This window comes from Aythya ferina (genome assembly GCF_964211825.1).
Source record: "Aythya ferina genome assembly, chromosome: Z".
Lineage (NCBI taxonomy): Eukaryota > Metazoa > Chordata > Aves > Anseriformes > Anatidae > Aythya > Aythya ferina.
In genome coordinates, this window is record NC_140299.1 from 8,709,112 (window position 1) to 8,730,250 (window position 21,139).

A 21,139-nucleotide genomic window follows, 5' to 3' on the forward strand; every position below is an offset into this window, starting at 1 on the left:
GCATCTTCACATGACTCTTTACTGGGACTTCTGATCTGTAACTAACATAACAGCACTGTAAATTAAAAGGAACTAAAAAACCCTAAACCCTAAAACCCTAGTAGGTATGTTTAACAAGCCAAATAACAGCTCAACTCTGTACAACCTGCTTCCTGCCCCGCACCTTGTCTGCGGCTCCTTCCCCCTCCTCTCTTCTTTCCCAGCACTCCCACTTCTGCTTGAAAACTGCTGCCCCAGCCGCAACCTCCTCTTTAACCACCCTCAAGACGCTTTCCAGCACAAGGTTGAAAGCCCTCCCCTCTCAGGTAAAACTAAGTTACTCAATTTTAAACCTACTCTTAATAAAAAAAAACTGGGGAGGGGTGTATACATCAGATTATTTTCTGACATTCCTAGCACTTGTCTAAAGAAGAAACAACAAAATAAAATTCTCTGCCTATACTGATATGTACACACAGGCATTTTGACTTTGTTCTGTCAGTTACAGTGCCTTTGCACTGAAAGTAAAAGAAAGCAGAAAGGTATTTGGCATGCATAAAGAACATTCACAGTCATCTACTTCAGATTTCCACTCACTAAATTATTGCACAGGAAACTCCCTACATTGACAAACACCCCAATATTGCAGGAAACTCCCTACACTCATACACCTAAGAGCCAACTAGACCTCTCCTCACAGTCCCCAACATCCCATACATGCCTTAAGTTGCTTCACTGAAATCCAGTGCAGTTCTTGCTGACATTCATAGGGCCTAACAGCAAAAATGGACGTGGCATCAAAAAACAAGTTCCACACACACACAGGCTGGCGTGCTTTCAATCTCCACTATTTCCTTAGCAGCAAACCCCTTGTGTGGACACATTCACACTCTCCTGGGGATCTGTTCAGCTGCATCCACTCACTCATGGGCAGAATTTTTCCATTACTGAAGACTGAGGAGATGCCCACAAAAGGGAGAGGTTGCAGGCAGGTGGCATACAAAGGCTACACAGCTCACAGGGAGGGTCACCACCATTCAGGCTCACTTGGGAAGCAGAACACAAGCCAAAGTCTTTTATAAACCACAGCCTCCTAACTGTGATCATTAATAAATAACCAGGGAATTTTCTACCTCTGCTCCAGCCTCCTCATGCCTTTCTTGCCTGTCTTTAGTCAGACAACCTTATTGCTTCCATTAAACCTTATTGCTTCCATTATGTTTGTGACAACGTATCTTGTCCTCCACTACCACACAGCAAGCATCAGCATCAGTGTTCTTAAGGGTATTTTTTAACTGCCTTTGTAACTCCTTACCTGATAAACATATTTGAAAAACTAACATGAGTGAAAGTAAAAGGCATGCTCCTGTTTATGCTACACCACCAAATCTTTTAAAATGCAGTTTCCCAAAAAGATGCCCTATTTCGCAAAAGAGCTCCCCATCCAATGATCACTAATGTCCTCAGTGCCACTCTCCCACGTTGGTCTGCCAGGAAGCAGTTCTTGAGTGACAAGACAACTGTCTAATGAGACTGCCTGAACTCTAAGCCTCTTACTGCCTTGTCCAGTTACGTGAAAAGTGGCTTTTATGAAGTTTAGAAAGCTGCACCTCAAAGGGCTCACTGCAGTGCTCCACAAAGCACACACTGGCCTCCAGTATCAGTCTTTTCCTTCCACACTTGACACAGAGGTTGTGAAAAAAAAAAACATCTCAGCTGGCTTCAGTAATGAAGGGATCAGAAGAGTTACTCTTTACTGGGGCTTTAAAAACAAAAAGTCTCTCCTGTCAGCCAGTGTTTTCCAAGTGTGGATAATAACATACATGAATTTCTCCATCATGGCACAGCCTTCCCTTGGTCTTCATCTCCTGCCACAGGCTACAAGAAGCAACAATCTTGTTTTTCCATGTCACAAACAGGTCACATTCTTCATTTCTGAATCACCATGATACGACTGTGAAGTGGTTCCTTTCCAGACCGTCTTGTCTCTTGCCTTTAGCCAGGAGTGCACACTTCATAGAGCAACATACAGCTGCCTCTATCTTCAGAGAGGCAGACTGCTCTTCTGGCTTCTGTTCAAGTGCCTACTCATGTTATAGTTAATAATTCTCTTCAAAGGTGCCAGATCTTGGAACTCTCCTCTATCCCAGAAACTCATATGCTCAAGTTCCTATGTTGTACAGGCAGAGCTTCCACAGACATCTGTGTCACAAAGTGGATTTATATTTATCAATAGTTTTTCCTTTTTCTTCTACTTAGATATTCAGATCCTACTGCTCAATGCCTGTGAACCAATCGTTTTCAGTGGCACTTGCAACCTTAACTACAATTAGGTGAAATCTTAAGCAGCACTTAAGATTCTTTACATACAATTCTTTACATACAAGGTTCTTCCAATAACTCTTCCAATCACCCTTTGTCTCTTAAGGGATTGTTAGTGATAAAACAAAAGATTGCAAATTGCCTTGCCCTGAATTTAACTGGAGAGTCATGTGGGCTACAGCACCTGCTCTACAATTTAGCAGCAGCAAAGCTACAAAAATGAACTACTGTCTGTGCCATGTGAGATGTATTCACATTTTCACAAGGTAGCTGAACACTAACAGAACGGTTATTTTAACTGCAATTTGCTACAGGTCTTCATTCCAATCCTTCCACTTCTGGAAGCATCTTACCAGTTCCATCATCTGCATCATTCTGACCAGTCTCCCAAATCTCTGATTTTGTCCCAAAGCCATCAGTGGCAGAAGACTCCGTATAGTCTGCAGGGTTAAATGTCCTAGAGTTTTAAAAGTTAAGAAATGGAAGAGAACACATGGGTCATTCATTGAACAAAAAGTGCCATCATTTTTAGCTGAAGTTGTATTAGATTTAACATCTTGATTGCCACAAATATTTATCTTGATCATTTTGGTTTCCAAAGAATTTTTTCCTCTATGAGCAGACATGGATAAGAAAAGGGAGAAAAGAGAAAAGGAAGAAGAAAAAAAAGCAAGGAAACTGTAGAGAAACCGAACCAGAACAAGAATCCCTGAAAACGCAGTTAACAGCATACCTACTTTTCCCCATCCTCTAAAGCATTAGATTATAATGCTTCATAATGCTTTATTATAATGCTTTAGCTCTAAGCCTTTCTCAGATGATAGTTTCTTGGTGCCTGACTGGTAAGAAACCAGTATCAAATAATTTCAGAGTACCACACTTGTGCAGACAGCAGTCAGAACATCAGTAAGATTTCACAACGCACTCCTGACACCAAGGCCAAAAACACAGATGCAGATAACAGGTGAAAGATTACAGAAGAACCTCCTTTCAGTTCATCATATGGACTGTGAACAAGAAGGATTATTAGAGAAGTAGAATTAGCCTTCTGTTCACCATGACATCACCAATGTTACATGAATGTCATTTAGGGCAAACACTGGCAGTAATGGAGGCTTGATTCTCTGAATCAAGTTATTCTGTCAAAAAAAAGAATCTTTAGAACTACTGAGTAACTACCTTTGATTGTTTTCAGGTACATGCATGCCCAAACAGTGAAAGCATGAAACCTCAAAAACAGGAGAGCGCTTATAATCTATAGTCTTCCTATTTTTATTTAGGACTCACACATTCCACTGAAACAAATACCTTTTCCAATGTACCTAGGACAATAAGCACCACACAGCACTTTGAGCCTCCTAGGCACTATGTGGCTCTTACTGATAGGTACAAATGGGTTTTTCCAAGTTTGATACATTAACATCAAGTGAACTTAGATTAGGGTTCTACAGATGTGTCCAGTCAAACACTGATTTAAGACAAAAATAATCCAGATATTAACTAACAGATCTATGAATTTTTGCATCTGTAGTGATTTATCATACATACAGCAATATTAATACATACAGTGGCAAACAGTCTTGCCACTGAGTTTGATCCTCCCCGAAATCTGTGCTCTGCATGTTTCTTACCCCATGCCTTGGGCTGAAAACCTCCCCGCTCCTCTCCCTCTGCCACGTCCAAACCCTAGGAGAGAAAACACCATTTAACAGCAACAGCAGAGAAGGAGCCGGTCACTAGTCTGTCACATTAGACAATACTATGATTGAAGCAAACTACCACAGAAAAAATATATCCTTCCCAAATTTTCTCACAGGAGAATGTTTCCCTAGCATGTGCAAGTCATGCTGCATGTTTCAGTAGGACTTCCATTCTTTGCTGGCTTTTCTGTAACTAGGGAAGTACCTCAAAGTTCTAACAAAAGGACTTACCTAAAGCCTCATCCCAAATGAGGCTGCCATTGCCAAATCAGTAGCCACTGTTCAAAAATTAGTCTCTAATTTCTCACTCTTGCTTACACAGCTCTCATAGCCCAGCCCTCATGCATGGTCTGGTCTCTCTAGAAATTCCTTGTCATTCCTTGTTGGTGACAAGAACATTTAAGTACACCATTTACTTCCTTCTTTGCATCAGCCTCCCTTGTCCACCTCTACCTTCTTGCACTTTCTCCTACCTGCAAACACATTTCATTGCCCCTTACTCATAGTCACTGACATGATGCTTACTCAATTCAGATTACTCACACAACTCCCATCATCACCCATAAAAGTTTGTTTCTATTCAAACAACAAAAATTTGCTGTCCCAAATTTTGATTCCAGTCTCAGTTCACAAGCTTCTTATTCCAGTAAATGGCTTTATTTTTGCATGCAGCATAGTGCCAACAAGGCGTTAGATTTTATTACTTAAACGCCCATACAGTACAGCTCTACATAAACCCCTAGAAAGTCATTTCTTACACGTAGTATCTTCTACAATGATTCTATTTTTATGCTTTTTTTTTTTTTAGGATATTAATATCTGAGGCCTATCCAGTTGTGTTTGGTGGGTTTTTTTTTCAGAATGACTATGATTGTTTCATATTACAAGGACAGGAGCAGGTCAAGAACTGCAGACTAAGAACAAAGCAATGTCTATTTTAATGACAAAATTATGCAATAATTACAAGTCAGCAAGCAACTATAAGTTTACCAGAATACAAATATTATAATCTTAAGTCAGCGATGCACTGGATCTCCAAACATCAGAATTACCTAGGATAGGCAGCTTGAATTTGGATCAAAATTACCCCTTATTTTCAGGGGACCATTTAAAATGAGTTAGAACAGTAGCTCCAGGACATGGTAAAACCAGTTCAGGAAGCTCCTTTTCTAATGACTTTCCCTCTGCTCACCACTCATTCTCCCCCTTGGCCTAGTTCACTGTGCAAGTTTTGAAAGACATTTCTGGTTATTTAAAATGTTTGCTACCTACATTTTTAAGGACTTCTCAGAAGCATCAAGATACCAGGATAGCTTTATCCACGTTTTGTCAGAAAGCGTTTACCCATACTCTATACAAGATACTAGTAGCTACAGGGAAGCTGTGAAAATCTGCAGAAGAAGGATTTCCATCTAGGCACACATGGTATTTTTGTGGGACAGGAACAGAGGTGAAGTCTGGGGAGCTGGTCCATGGCATTAAGTGGCCACAGTCCCATGAAGACAGAAGCCAGTGCAGCATTTATTAATGGAGCACAGAACAGAGGCCAACATGTTTTTGGAAAAGCTCAGCTATGAAACAGATGAGGAGCTGCAAAACACAAACAGCCAAGCAGCAATGTTTGACTGAGGCAGACATCAGATATAGAGATATCAGCTAGAATAGCTAGCATGGAAGGAAGTAACGCTTTCCCAGCCTCTCAAGTTCAAAAATCCCAAAGACCAACCTTAGTATATTAAGCAGAAGATGGTTGTAGCAACTGAGGCATATGTAAGATGCTGTATCAGCACCTGCACAATAAATTACCAGCTAAAAGCAACAGTAAGAATCTCTAACTTTAAAGTACTTTGTACATAAAGGAAACCACACTGTTTATGAAGATACAAGTCTTAGACTACTAGCCAGCAAAGATTTGTCTGTATCAGATCACTTGGGAAGCTAATCCTGAACTTGAAATTCAGTGGGTTCCCTTAACTTCACAAAACTGTGTCGATGCTTTTTAAGGAAACAAAAATTCAATAAAACTTTATCAAACATAACTAAAACCATTCCAATGAAGACTAAATGGAAGTATCTAACCTTTAGGGTTACAGGAAACAGTGAATTCAAAGCTAGAAAAGATACTTATTGAGAACTAATTCAAAATATGGGACAGCGAGTACACACCAGTGAAAGACTAACTCAGCTCGGATGTGGAGTCTCATATATCATAGTCATTAATGCAAGATGCCCGCAGGAAGTGCTGATACTCTCTTTGACACAACCAGGTCACTAATATATTCTTAAATTCTCATGCTAAGAAAGTTACTTCTCACAGCTGCCAAAATTAAAACATGGCCTTAAAATACTTAGAAGGCGCTATTTAACAATACAGAGAAGTTACAGTTATGAAGGAACTGTGAATTTCCATCATGTATTTGCAAGCTTTTCATGCTTTTTAACGGTGACTAAAAGGTCTGTGAGCACACGGCGCTTCACACTGCAATTCAGCAACACAAATCCCAAGCATGCAGTTTCATAGCAGCTTAAACCCATTTAAATGAAAACTACTGCAACAGAAGCCATCCTCACCTGTGATCCCAAGCTGTCATCTCTCTTGCAGAGATTTGCAAATACAACCACTGACCACAAAATGACCATCAGAAAATAAAATGATTAGGTCATTGTTGGATCAGCTTTCTGAACCAGATCCCTGCTTGTTCAATGCCAGAAAAGCAGTCACCTTCACACAGGTGTCAGTGAAGACCAGGTAGACCAGTCATCCCCAGCTACCATGCTGCCTCCCCATTTTTTTCTTTTTTGGCTTGGTTAGTTTTAAACTTAATCAATTTCCAACTGCATCATGGGACAGACTGGATTAATTCCTCCCAGCAGTAATTCCAATTTACACTGGCAGAAAGGTTTAACACAAAGAAGATATGGTTTCAATTATAATGGTCAATGTTTCCAAAAGCTTCCCCCCCTCCCCCTCTGGTAACTCACTATCATCTATTCTTCTATCAACATTTTTAATCTACCCACAAAGAGAACAAGTGACTTGGCAGTAGCTCATTATATCTTCCACTAAGATTACAGGAATAGATTTTCTTACAATCAATCAGCACATTAAACACAAAAGCAACAACAAGTAAAGAATAATATTACTGCTCTATCTCATGTAAATGCTTGTAAAACTTCTTCATTCCTTTCCACTTGGATCTAAAAACAACAGGCTAAAACATCAAAGCAACACTGCTTACTCATTTCTGTTCCAGGAAACCAAGAGTGGGGAACTACGTTTGAAGTCGATTCCGATTAACATTCCTGCTACTGCCCTATCCAATGTCATAACTTTAAGTGATGAAATATTTAAAACATTTTGTTTTAACATTTTAACTCTGTTCAACTGCGTGTTGTTTCCTTTATGCTCTCCAGCATATCTCAGTCAACTAGGTTCACAATGGCATCACTTGGACACTTTACAGTTAATTTCTTGCATTCGTTCCAGAAAAGAAAGCAGCCGTATGCAGGCAGGTGGGGAGATCTTCTGCTTCCAGTAAAACACATTGGGAGCAGAAGATCTCCCATCATCACAAAACAAGTGTTAACTCTGATACTTCCCTACACGGGAAGAATGGTTCAGCTCACTCAGAGCTTCTTACCCAAAACAAATGTACACTGAAAGGGTCCACAAGATGAATGTGTAGCCCCACAGGCTGAATGGAACTATCCCATTAATTTAATAGCCTACTTTATAGAAAAAATAGTTTACAGCCTTAAATCCTTCCAAGTGAACACACATACTCTATTTCAAAACTAAGATTTTTACACTGACGAGTTTAAATTAGACAAAAATATTATCAAGGTTAAGAAAGAGGCCTAAGAATAGCTGAAAGGGAAAGGAAACAGACTGGAAGAGCAGGTAATACTCAAGAGCTGTGTTTATCTCAGACTACAGAGTAGTTGGACAGCCCAAACCCATGTTCAGGAAACACACAGCCAGCCAATCTCCAGTGGAAGATGAGATAACAGAGGCCTAAGCCCTATGAATAGATAAAGCTAAGCATATAAAAAGCTCATATTCTGTGTACTTCATGCTACCAAAATAAACACCGATGTTCTAGGTAATAATTCAAATCATTTTTCTTATTAGTCATCATAAAGCTAGGAGCATCACATCAGTTTTATATACTGCATGTGCTCTAATAACGATCTTTAAAAGGAAGCGCAGAAAACTTTCAACTCCAAATTTGCATCAAAAGAAAAAAGTAACTTATGTTAAAGCTAAGTTCTGGTTAATCTCTTTAAAAAAATATGTAAGCTCAAAAAAAATGCATAATGCTAACTACAGCAAAACTAAACAGACTTCAAACTGTGACCTTCAGAAGGTCTGCTCTGCATTCATGTTTTAGAAAAAACAACATCCTTACTAGTTCTGGCAAAGCAAATCCAAAACATGTTCTGTGCCAACTGTGCTAAGCTTTTAAAACAAGAAAATGTTTAGACATGCAATTCTGGTTACAGAAGCTTATTTTCTTCCCCATCACCTATTTTTTATTTTTTTTAAAATAAGAAAAAAAAAGAGATCACAAACAACTTAGACTGGTGTGATATTTACAAAAAGGATACATGGCTCTATTTTCTTACATAGCCAGTAAATGTTTGAAAGGTTCCTTGTCAAGTACTTTAAGTCCAAAATTAAAACCTCATGTTTTCCCTTTTCACTTTTATTTCTGTGCTGCTAGAATGAATTTGTTGTTGGTCTCCACATTTTTGCTATATGCACATTGCTCTGGAAGAATGAAAAGGAAGGGAATTTAGGAACAGAATTGGAAGTGACAAATCCACTTTGACTTTGCAAATGAGGTGAGTTGTTACACATGAATCAAACAATTTCCATGCTGAATGAAGCCAAGAAGTTCATCTACCTATGATATTGTCATTGGCTGAGGTCAATGTCTGTAGAAACATGTAAGAGCTGAAACCACACCACCATTCCTCTGGACACAGTCCTGATCTACAGCCATTTGTGGTTCAGACACTTCCTGAGCCATACAATTTACGTAATTCACCAGCCTCATTCATTGGGCATTGTTTATCGTTTTGGTTTGTTTTTTGTTGTTGTTTTGTTTTTCCTGTGTGGTTTTTTTTTTTTTTTTTAATACATTTGGTCAAAACTCCCCATATATAAATTTTCAGAATCCACAAGGCCTTAAGTAAAGAGTTCCTCAGGTTAACTTCATATATGAAACCACTTCCTGAAGTTCATTCTGATCCTGTAACTTACTGTTTTAATACCCCCTCCCTCTCATATTTGCATGAGTAATTAATTAATTTCCCCACAGAACTTTCTTGCTAGAAACTTTACAGGTCTCTACCTTAACCCTTTTCTTTTGCAGCCTGCAAAGTCCTACCCTGCTTGTTCCTCACATACCATAAAGGCAATCTCGCCAGTATCCTTCAAAGCCTTTTTTCTTGTTCTACCACTCCCTTTTCAACATGGGGTGGAAGAGGGGGAAAACCAGACCTGCACTTAAAGCTGAACATGTGGGAATAGTACGAACAGCAACATGAAGTATTATGCCTGTACAGTTCTTTACTTTATATAGCACTGCAGCTGACTGAAACACAAATAAAGGGAATCTTTCAAGAACCAAGAGTCTTGAAGATATAACCATCAAATATAACCATTTGGATATGATTATCAATCACCATTATAATTTTTTTTTACAGCAAAATTAAGCTCATTCAATAAATTCAGCTGTAGAAAGATAGGTTTTTAACATCACCTTCCCATCTAAGTTCCTTGACTCCTCAAATCAAAGTTTACGCACAGTTTAGCGAGCACAGATTAACAGCTGAGAAGCAGAGCAATTCCAGCTGGGATGTGTCCCAAATTGCATCCTGCCGCACACTTTGCTTTCTCTTAATCACTCAGTAATGCATATCTACTTCAAATCCCTGCTCTCCTGTGTTCCAGCAACCAGCACTGTTTATATGCTGTCTACCTACTACCCTTTAGAGTTGCAAGGAATGTCACAGTCATTAACAGAAGATCTACTGCACAAGCTAATGCCTACAGCACTAAAGCCGAATTCTCAGAATCAAGCTTCACTTTTTTCTTCCCCCAATAGATAGTACACTATCACCACAGAATCCATCCCACTTCTGCTGGTTTCAGTGCATGTCACTTCTTAAAATTAGGTTTTTCTACAATGAACCAGTAATGCGATGGCCCAGCAAATCTCCCCCTAGAAAGCAGCCAGTAAGATAATTCCAGCCTGAGAAGGTACCTTAAAATAGCTAGAGTGCGTTGTTTGGGTATTAGCTGACCCCTAATTTTGTATATGTTGCCTAGATTCCTACGCACAAATTGCATGAAACATTTCTAAAAAGAGGGTTCTGTTGTGATTACCAATCTATCTACTTTTAGCTGAAGTACTTTATCCCCAAATCTGACTATTTTGTGTAACAGCAAATAAAGACTCCTGAATAGAACAGCAAGAAGCTTTTTTAATATCTACTAATAACCAAAGAAAGAAGGTCATGCATCCTTGAAATATTAAGTGAATTACAAAGCTTTATGTAATTCCTGCCGATTTCAAGGGCTTGCATTATAAAATTAAATTAGGTATAATACACACACTTGTAATATAATGATCCTTAGGCCATTCAAAGGATTTATCACAGACAATTGAGGAGACTTCATCAAGACACTTGTTAACATGAACATAGAGTCTAAAGTATTCAGTAGATACAGACACACTGTATACAGTAACTCAGTGAACAGAAATTGGTTTAATTTGTTCCTGTTTCTTCAGTCAGGTATGTCAGTTTGATACTGATGATTTAAGTGCCATGTGATGATTTAAGGCTTGAGACATGACAGTATGTCTTCATCTGGAGAACTACAGAGTTGGCAATGAACATAATGAATTGTTCATAAAACAAATCAAAAATAGACAGAACTTGAATATAACCTCTGAGTTCCACCCAGTAACTTAAAAAATCCTACCTTTTTATTTACAACTTGTATAAAGAATTATTTTATAAAGCAAATACTTAAAGCCTTAAGTTCCACCTATGACGCTATATGCCACACCCTCCCCTGCAAAGCTACCTCTGCACAAGCCATTTCATGCGTGCTAATTACATGCACAACCAAGTCACTCACAACCCTCTGGAAGCTACGCGTCTTTGCATTTTTCCACTCCTTCAAGATACAGATTTGGAGACAATGAAGTTGGATGGGCCAGTCACTGAAAGCCTTGTTACTGGATATTCCAAAGAGAAGAGTCCTTCTGAAGGTAGAAACGTTTTTCTGCAACTCAGACATTACTAAGTTTGTTTGCCCTGCTGTGCACTTTGTCAGTTTAACTTCACACCCATCTCTCAGTACAACCCCAGGTTACCCATTTCCCTTCCTCTTGCTTCAAGAAAAACAAGCTTCTTTCCACTCAGTCCCATGAAAATCCAAACAAACTATGCATCCCTTGATTCCACACCAAGTCTATTGCCAACATCTTCCCTCTCTTCTTCAGGGCGTGCAATTCTACCTACTCCACAGCTCTCCTCATCAACAACTTCATGCCAAATTTCTCTCACCAAAAAGCCTCCAAGGTGGCTAGTGCTCTCTGACAGGGTACCAAAAACAGAACACAAACCTAACAACAGGATCCACCCCAAAGAAATGGCACAAACACACATCAAATCCTTCCCCCCCAGGAGCTCCACAGATGGAATCTTGTACTCTCCTGCTGCCAAGGTACATCTTGAGGAGCCCAGTGCACTCCAACCCCCAGGCTGGCATTATTCAATCTGGGAAAACAGCTCTCAGAAGCAAGAGCACACCAGCCTACCACACAAAAAACTGGTAAAATAATTGATACCAATCACCTTTAAGTCATTCTAAGACCAAACAATAGAAAGGATTATGGGGGGTGGCAAGTACCTAAATTAAAGGTGGTTGAAGTGCTTATGGAATCAAAGGATAACCAAATGCTTAAGCTTTTTAATTGAACACATAAAGGGTGTCAGGGGGAATTCCATTTCAGGAAATGAAATCAGGGCCAGTCCCCCACCAATGCCACCATCTCACCTCTCCCACGGCCACGTTTTCCACGGTCTGAAGGCCTGTCTCCTTGATTGTTGTCCACTCCATTTTCTTCAGCTCTAACTGTGGAGAAAAGACAGCTTAAAAGAAAATTTAGAGACCCATACATAAGACAATATAGCCATCTGCTTAAATTGAATCCCAACATGGAAAGGTAAGATTTTCAGAGTGGCATTGTCAAGATATCTGTCACCGCTCTTCTTTGCAGGCCTAGCCGCAAGCAAGTTGCTTACTTGGAATTTGACAATTAAAAAGGGAAAATATCAAATAAGAGAGAAACATATCAGACACTTTTTTTTGACGTGCAGTGTTTTGCAGCCTACGTTATTATATTAATTATAATCTCACCTCTCTAAATTGGGAATAAATGAATTGCCTCAAACTTCACTTTCTTGATGTGTTAGTTGGCAACAGTGAAAGAATAAGGAATAACCGAGAACACCAAATCTCCTGTCTGCCAGTGTCACATCCCTCCGCAACCAGGAGAACTTAACTCTCCTCTGTATTTAAGTCAGAGAAGGATGATGACAGAAGGCTAGGTGTTTGAAAAGCACTGCAATTTCTACTTCATGGGAAACTGCTGAGTAGGTATTCTGAAAGATGGCTGGCTCCCTGAAGAAAAAAAGATGACTGTCCACTTAAAACACTGCTGAGTATTTTGTACTGCACAGTTTGTCCTAATAGCAGCAACAAAACCATTAACACATGCATAAGAAGGTGGAAAGGAAACATCAAGATCTGGTAACCATCTGAAAATCTTTACTTTCAGTTTAGGAAAGAAACAAGCAGCATCTAGTTCTGGCAAAAATCTTGCCTCTGACTTTCATTTTTGATGTTACTCTATTCTAACAGAGCTTCACAATGCCTTCAATGGCAAAATGTTTTAATATATTCCAACAATTTAAAAAGTCAGCTAATATTGTAAATATTTTCCCCACTTCTAAAGGAAAAGTATTGTGTTTTTTTCATCTCTCTCCATTCTCTGCTCATTTATCAGTGCTGTTGATGGCTCTTATAGGCAATACGCGCAGCTTACACATTGCTGATAAAACTTAGAAGAAAAAGGCTATGTAATGGTAATTTAATGTGATACCACCTAATTCGGAAAATATTAGTCCTTCTTTACACAAGGTCCTATTGCACCTATGCAAACTGTAGCCTTTACTTTTTAATGTTTCAGTTCACAAAGCACTTTCTCTGTTGTAGTAACTCACCTGTGGCTGAGTTACATCAGTAATATTTGTTAGAGATTAATAATGATCCCAGTCTTTTCGTTCCCCTTATGAGAAGATGAGAACATCTTCAGGTTCTCCCTCTCATAAAAGGAGATGCAGTCAAAGCGGGGTATTTTTTTCATTAGAAGAAACAAAAAGGTGTATCAGCTGTGCAGTGAAATACTTGCTCTCAAGCAGTCTTACAAAGACTCAGTTATAAAACTTAAAACTTAAACTTAGTTCTCTGAAAAACAGAAGCACAGACCATCCCAAAACTAAGTCATCAAGATCAAGCATACCTGTCATGTAAACAAGTTATAACCACTTAGGCACTGAGCTATAACTCTTGATGTTTTTATTCCATTAAGCATTTGCTCTCAACCAGCTGCACCTGCAAGAAAAATGCCTGAAGCTTTTAAAAATGAACCCCCTGTACGTACACTCTCGGCCACGGCTGCCTCCTCTTCCCCGTCTGTTGGAACTTCCCCGTCCACGACTCACTTCTCTGTCCCCTCGTTTTTCTCTGTTCTCTTTGTTTTCTGAACTTTCTTTTCCAAGGCTTTTCTTCTTTCCCCCTACAGTCTCCCAAGAAGTCTATTTGGATAGAATAGAATTAGAAACAAAAATCAAAAAGGAAGAAGCTTCTCTGTATACTTCTGCCTCTCACCCCTCCAGGTCATGGGGAAAAAAACATGTATTTATATAATACCACACCAGTAATACCTCCGTAAATCTAGCAAGGGAGCAAACATAGAGCTATCTTTTCTTACAAGGAAATGAAAAAATATCTTCCAAGCATGATTTAACAAGACACTGATGTGAAGAAGTACATGGTCTACGGAAAAAAGTTATCCAGACATACTCAAGCTCAAGCAGCAAGAGACAGAACAGCAGACTAAGAATTTGAGAAAACTGAGGGCATAAGACAAAAAAATCCATTTACAGCTACAGCTCATCACATTGAGCAAAATTCAAGAAATACTACGACTAAACAAGACAGGGTACCAAGGTACAAACAGATCTCAGCTTTAATATAAAAATCCAACCCCAAAATAAACTCAGAAATAATATCAACTCCATATGAGCATCTGTAGGAGTTGAAAACAAAATGACTAAAATACTTGCTAAGAATAGCACAGCAACTCATTATGCAATTGCATGGTTAGTCTATTGAGCCATAGTTGCAAAGCAAAGAAGAAAAGGTATTATTTGTAAACCATTAAGATGGCAGATGCCTTTAAGGTCTCCACCTCTAGGAGCTTATAGTCTGGATAAGGTATTCAAGCACGAAAACTGCATATGCAGATAAGGTGCCGTCAACTGTGAAGCACTAGATAAAGCCCATGGCTTCACAACAGGCATCAAAAAAAGGTTGGCTATCAGTAATTTGGGTCCTGTGATCTCTTCTCAATTCAGACAACAGCAACTTAAAAGCCCTCTCAAGGTAGGCAGTGAGCAGCTAATCCAAACTGCCTAGAATTTAAAAAAAATAAAAACATTACTGAACAAACAGGTAGGCAAAGCAGTTTGCAAGTATAAAGTCAATGTTTTAGTGTCTTGTCTGAGAGATTAAGTACTAAAAGAGAATGGTTATTCATTTTTTGTAGAGGTACAGGTGAGAAAGAAGCTCAAGTCAGTTTTCAATTCCATCTCTGGTATTGAAGACTACACTGCCATAAGACAACTTGGCTAAAGCAGAGACGGTGCTGATTAGAAGAACAAGACTACTTGTTTAAGCAATGTCACATTCTTTGTATGACAGAAAACTTGGTCTCCTCCGGTAACTATCACCCAGCTTCACATGGCACAACCTGTGTAACTGCATTGCACGCTAAGACCCTCCAAGAGTTTCAGAGATACTTTAAAGGACAATAAATAACTGCACTGACAAGTTAAAAAACAAATCTAGATGGTTCAGAATGCACTGTTTTGCTAATGGGTGTGGTGCCAAGTGATCTTCAGTTGTTTTAAGAAATCTCCAAAAACGGATGATTCCACAAATCTTAAAGAGACTGTAGTAAGCCTCTTTACTGGTATTTAGATTATATGAAGAACTATGAAAGCATCAGATCCACGCTTTACCACAAGGAATAATTTCAGACAACTATAAGGATTTCAAGATTTATGAAGTTATTTACTATTATCTATATAAGGAGAAAAATCAGTATCATTTGGAAAAAAACTTCGAGAAGTTCGGAATAGCACTGTCTCTGGACATGGGTATGCATCATAGACCATCAAAACCTTTGCAAACTACAATTTCAGTTGAGGATGCCTGAGGCAACCCAAATTACAGTTGAGGACCTAGCCCATGAAAATATGTAACAGAAGCCTTCTCGCTGCCCTGATCTTGGGATGTAGGCGAAAAAGGAATCTGAAGGGTTCCCCCTTTAATCCACCTTCACAAGTTTTAGAAACTAAAACACGGTTGGGCATAAAATGGCTCTTACTCCTGTAGGAAGCTAAATGAACACAAGTCTTGGGCAAAGAAGCATGCCCTTCTCTACTCTCCTCCGAAGCCAGACTGTCACAACAGTTGCAACTGAAAAGTCTTTGAAAGAGAGTACAAAGCCTTAAAGGATCACAGTGTTAAAAAAAAAAAAAAAAAAGCTGGCGGAGTATCAAAGAAATTATAAATAGACTCCATAGCCATTACTCCCTGCTCTTCTAATTCCTCAAACTGGATAGATACATATTCTTCCAAATGAGGTAAAAAAAAAAAATAATAATACATAGTGCAAAGCCAAGTGAAGCTAGAAAGAGATTCAGGAATCTGCATTCAGAACAAGTATTACATCTGCTTCCAACTTTATACCAAATCCATCGTGAAGTTGTTTTGAAGTGTAGTGGCCTCACAACAAACCCTTCAAGTTGGAGGTCCATACTTCCATAAGGAATGTGCCTTCACACACTGATGTAGACCTTTCTAATTAATATTTTCCTCCTTCCTCATTAAGCCCTTCATGTTCTCTGTATTTGAGTTGCATTTTCTATACTGAGAACAACGGGTTCAGAGGGACTTGCCAACATAGCAGAACATGGATATGTTGTTGGCTTTTACTGATGGGTGAGTTCAGAGAGTTTCTTCCATGTCATGATCACTTATAAGTCTGCTGAAGTAAGAAAACATTTAACATTCTCTTCAACCAGAAAACTATTGTCAACTAGAAGATAAATACAAGAGAACACAAAAACGGATAGCACATTACCAAGATAGATTTAATCCAGGTGAGGTTCTCTCTTATCCTATCAACTTACCAACCCACTTGGCATTACACCCTTCTGTGCTTAATAAGAAAGTCCCCTTGGTTAGAATGGTACATGGCCTAGATTTGGGGTGTAGGGGGTTTGTTTCCTAATTAATACTAAGCAATAAAACACATCCTGATAAATCACAGGAATTACTGAACATTTGACAGTAAAGTAAGGAAGTCCAGGCCTTTTTCTCAATTTATGAGAGAGAGAGTCTATTTGACTGTCTCAGATAAGCTGTTAGAAGTCCTTCCAGCAAGAACTTCGACCACAATTTCCTGAAAATTCCTGGGATAAAAAAACATGCTATGAAACCTTAACATTGTTCCTATATACACAGTTCAGTTTCCTCTTTCGCTTCCTCCATAAAGTAAGCCTAATGAGCAACACAACAACAGAAGCAACTACTTTCTGTATTCTCTTGTGCCACTCTTAGTTTTTGATGCATCTTTCAGATGTGGAAACCTTCTCCACCCTCAATACTTGCAATGGGTACCTAAAAATTTACGTGATTTCAAGTATACGCCTTCCTTTTTAGGTTTACAAAGATTTCCCTTTGTGGAATATGGTATCACCTCAGGTCTCATGATTGTGGAGGTGCTACAGAGTAACTGCAAACAGGTCAGCAGAACACAGGACAATGCCCCACTGAGCTCTGCTGCACAGAAAATAGTAGCTCGTCTATAAAAGCTGGACGACTGTAGGAGACCAGCAGAACACCCACAACATTTTCAAGTTTCAGCTTTTATGCACAAGACAGAGAAGCTTCCCTGATGCCCATTTCCTCCAGAGGAATTTCAGTGGAGACATGGAAATCAAAATCTTCTTAAATATGACTTTCCCACTCATTTTCTCAGCGTAAGCAACAAGAAATAAGAGCAGTTTAATATAGAAGTAAAACCTTACCGTGTCTGAACTTCCTTCCAGCAGTATGTTGATAGCTCTGTTCACATCCCCATTACAGTCGTGTAATGCCACTATGCACTCATCCTGGTTTTTCCCCGTCACTTCCATAAGCTGGCAGTAAAAGTCACATGTTAAAATATCCAAAGTATCATCATAAGAGATTTGAAGAAAGATTCATCATAGATTTGAAGAAAGTATGCAGCTACTGTGTCAGAGCAATCCAAAATCCTAAATAAAGTTATCTACATTTCACAGATCTGCTTAGGGTTCAGGTAAGAAGCAGGATGAAACAGAAGTTTAAATAGTAATGACGAAAACACCCTCTTGCACTTTTTTCCTTTAAGTCTACGGTTGCAAGCAAATGCCGTCACCCTAGAGATACCTGTATGCGGGTAAAGACACCAGAAACCAGGACAGATCCTTTATCTCCCCCCTTTATCTCATTGTGTGTGCACAACCATAAAATAAACTGTGGTAGAGAACAGATCCACCCGGAAAAACATCCAGACTGAGAAAGAGGTTAACTTCTCCAGTCAGCTCAGCTCCTTCAATCCGCTGTAGCATAAGACCACACAAACAGGCTATGTGATGACTGCTTAAGGAGAGCTGGTACTGAGCTATGCTTTGTGGGCCTGCAGTACACAACCTGAGGAGGGGGGGAATGGATATAAACAGCCTGTCAGGGGGCATACAGTACCCCCACACAGAAAAAAAAAAAAAAAAAAAAAAAACATGAGCTAGAAATATGTATGTACATGTGAAATGTTGTACATTTCCTAAGCAGAATTTAACTCTTATCATTCTTCCAGCCGGCAGAGCTACAGGCACTATTGTTTGAGGTCCCTTTGCTTCAGGATATATAGGACTTCTAGTGCAGCAACAAAACAGGTTTATAAACAAGAACAAAGAGCAGTTAACAGTGACTGAGAGGTTTTAAAAAGAGAAGGAAATCGGGAAATCTGCCTCTGCTCTGTCAACGCGTTCACAATAACTCTTCTCTCCTTCTGAGTGCGTTCCTACATTCTACATGAGTTGTGACATGCTCACTAAGATAAAAACACCAACACCCTGAGCAGAACAGGTAGCTGAATCCTCAGTACTGCTTGAATTAATGACCTCAGCTCTAACAGCATAATGGAAGTCTGAATATATATATCCAAAGCTCAGCATGATAGAGGAAATGGTGTGAGATTTCATTTTCACAGTGTAATTCTACCGTTTTCATATACAGATCTTGGAGGTCAGGTTAAAAAAACAACTACACACCACACACCAATTCACCTTTAAGTTATGACTAAATTTTTACTTTTCCTGAAAAACAGCCAATGTTTTAGTAAACTCCGTTTACACAGGTGACAAATTTCTCCCCTGTGCATGTACATGCAGGCAAGCTGAATGCACTCTTTATTCTAAACATCATTAAGTATTAGGACCGTATTAGAGATACAGAATCTGCAAGAGACATCAGCACTGATGATTTTTGGCTGAATGGCTCATCTGCAAAGGACAATACACTAGTTTAACTACGCAGCCAGAGCTGAATTACCACACAATGTCTTATAAACAGAATTTTACAATGCAATAAGAGCACCTTTTCCTAGTTAAACTAATGTAGGTCCAAAAAAGATTTCATCTAAAATCAGAAACAGTCGCTAATTCCGAAATGTAAGCCACCGTAGAGACACCTTAGTGCAGGGCATGGGAAGTCTGTACTGTTAGAAACATACTTGTTTCACTTTATCTTCAAAATCCGCATCGTTCTTATCGTAGATCATCTGAGCAAGGCGAATCTGTTCTGCTGTTGCCTGAAAAAAAAGTAAACATCCAATAAAGTTCATAAAAAGTAACAATATCCTTTGAAGAAGTATCTCCTGGTATCACTGTCTTCTCTCCAGTTTCTCAAAGAGAACCAACACAACAAGCACTGAGGTGCTACAGGGAAAGGACTAACACTTCCTCTTCTACATTCATTTTACATTAAAATAAGTTTACTGGAACAGAAGCAATTTCAACACTTGGCTTTGATGCCTGAACTACAGTTACAGGCCATTACATAGATAACTACATAATAAAAGGAAATTTACTGTGGAAGTCTATGTTTTGATACTCCTTTATTTAGTAACTATCACTGCAGAGTTAAAGTTTTATGATAAAAAAATGATATTTTTCTAAATTAACCTCATCTCTGATGATGCCCACTTGCATCATCTCCCATAACTCTACCAAGAACGTGACTGTAGATTTATGAGCGCTTAGAAGAAGACAGGGTTGCACCTCAAGACTCTGCCTGTGAACAGCTGCACTAATACTTACCTTTGAATATTAGTAAAGGATCTTGCTATTTATGATATATTTGGTGCCTCTGTGACATTTCTGGACCACAAAGCCACACTCGCAACTTCTCCAGAAGTTGTCAGACTAAAACGGATGGATGCAGGAAAACATCATAAATCCTAATATATTACGGTTGCCCCACAAAGAAAGCAACTCAACACCAACTAATGTCTCAGCAGATACAGCTACTCTTCATAGCACAGCATTTGCAGTCCACTTGAACTGGATTCCCATGAAAATGCCAAAGATAACTGTATGTTACATGATCCTGAACCTAATTTGATTTCTGCTCAAATAGAAAAGATGTCTGTCTCTTGCTGGAGAAGGCTGATATTGAAGAGCCAAGACACAAAATGTGCGTTCATGTGCTGCAAAATACTTCTTCATTAACAAAGGGACCCCTTCATCCACTGAAATTTCTTGAATAAAAGAAACCATCCCGGGCAGCTGGTTGAACTCCACCTTTCAGAGTATCACTTCAGAGAATACCAACATGTTCTGAGCCTCAGGAGTTTGACTCAGCCCCACACTGCTCTGCTGTTGGAGTTTACCACAAATACAAGCTCTGGAGAAGGTCGCCAAGTGCAAACACTGAGAAGAGTCTAAAAATTACTCCACCATACACCATCAGCTGCTTATTTGCTGAGAAGTTACTGCAGCTGTCCCAGTTCCTTGAGGGAAGTGACATTTGCCATGCTGAGAGGCAATGTTCCAAGACAATTAGTGTTCGTAACAGAGTTAAGCACGCCGTGCTATTTCACATTTCCCAAGTAGCATGCTGACAGCACCCCACGTCAGCTGGTAACACAGAGAGACTACCCTGGAGTTCCCAGCTCCAAGCCCTGTGATACCCAGAGCACTGCACCGCCACGGCAGCCTCACAGCCCTGCACAAAGAAACCCTTGCTTGGTGTCTTGCTACAAAGAGGAAGTGTCCATCACATTCAGGACTCACACCTTACTGCATCCTTTTGCTCAGTCTCCTCAGGCCCAATGTAATTTTTAAACTCAAGACATTTCCTTTACAGATATCCAGAGAAGAAAAATTCAGACAATGTAATTTCTGTACAGACATGACTGCATGTTTGATCAGAAACAGCCATTAAGATTCATTTATTGACTTTTTTTTTTTTTTTTTTTAAGTCCACATTAGACAGAAATACACCGATTTTATAACTCTGAAATGCCTGACAATATCTTCAATTTTTCTGTGTAAGCAGAAAGCTTGGAAACTTGCTAATATTTATGCCAGTGGACTACACCCATACAGAACTGAATATCCAGAACAAAAACAAAGATGTTTTTAATGCACAAACACCAAATCATTGTCACATGAAGTTG

The 21,139-nt window shown here is 39.2% G+C and overlaps 1 protein-coding gene across 9 annotated transcripts in view; it reads right to left on the minus strand.

Annotated features, from left to right (window-relative positions):
- The window catches only part of UBAP2 (ubiquitin associated protein 2), a 138,163-nt gene that overhangs the window by 92,876 nt on the left and 24,148 nt on the right, over window positions 1-21,139 (minus strand). For 5 of the 9 annotated variants that reach the window (XM_084505036.1, XM_084505034.1, XM_084505033.1 and 2 more), the window contains 6 exons: window positions 19,193-19,270; window positions 17,466-17,576; window positions 13,748-13,901; window positions 12,079-12,156; window positions 3,933-3,987; window positions 2,655-2,758 (listed from right to left, as the gene is read on the minus strand). In XM_084505036.1, coding sequence (XP_084361162.1) covers window positions 2,655-2,758; window positions 3,933-3,987; window positions 12,079-12,156; window positions 13,748-13,901; window positions 17,466-17,576; window positions 19,193-19,270 — 580 coding nt within the window. The remainder of the gene's footprint in view (window positions 1-2,654; window positions 2,759-3,932; window positions 3,988-12,078; window positions 12,157-13,747; window positions 13,902-17,465; window positions 17,577-19,192; window positions 19,271-21,139) is intronic. The other 4 variants (XM_084505040.1, XM_084505039.1, XM_084505038.1 and 1 more) reach the window with 1 other exon arrangement.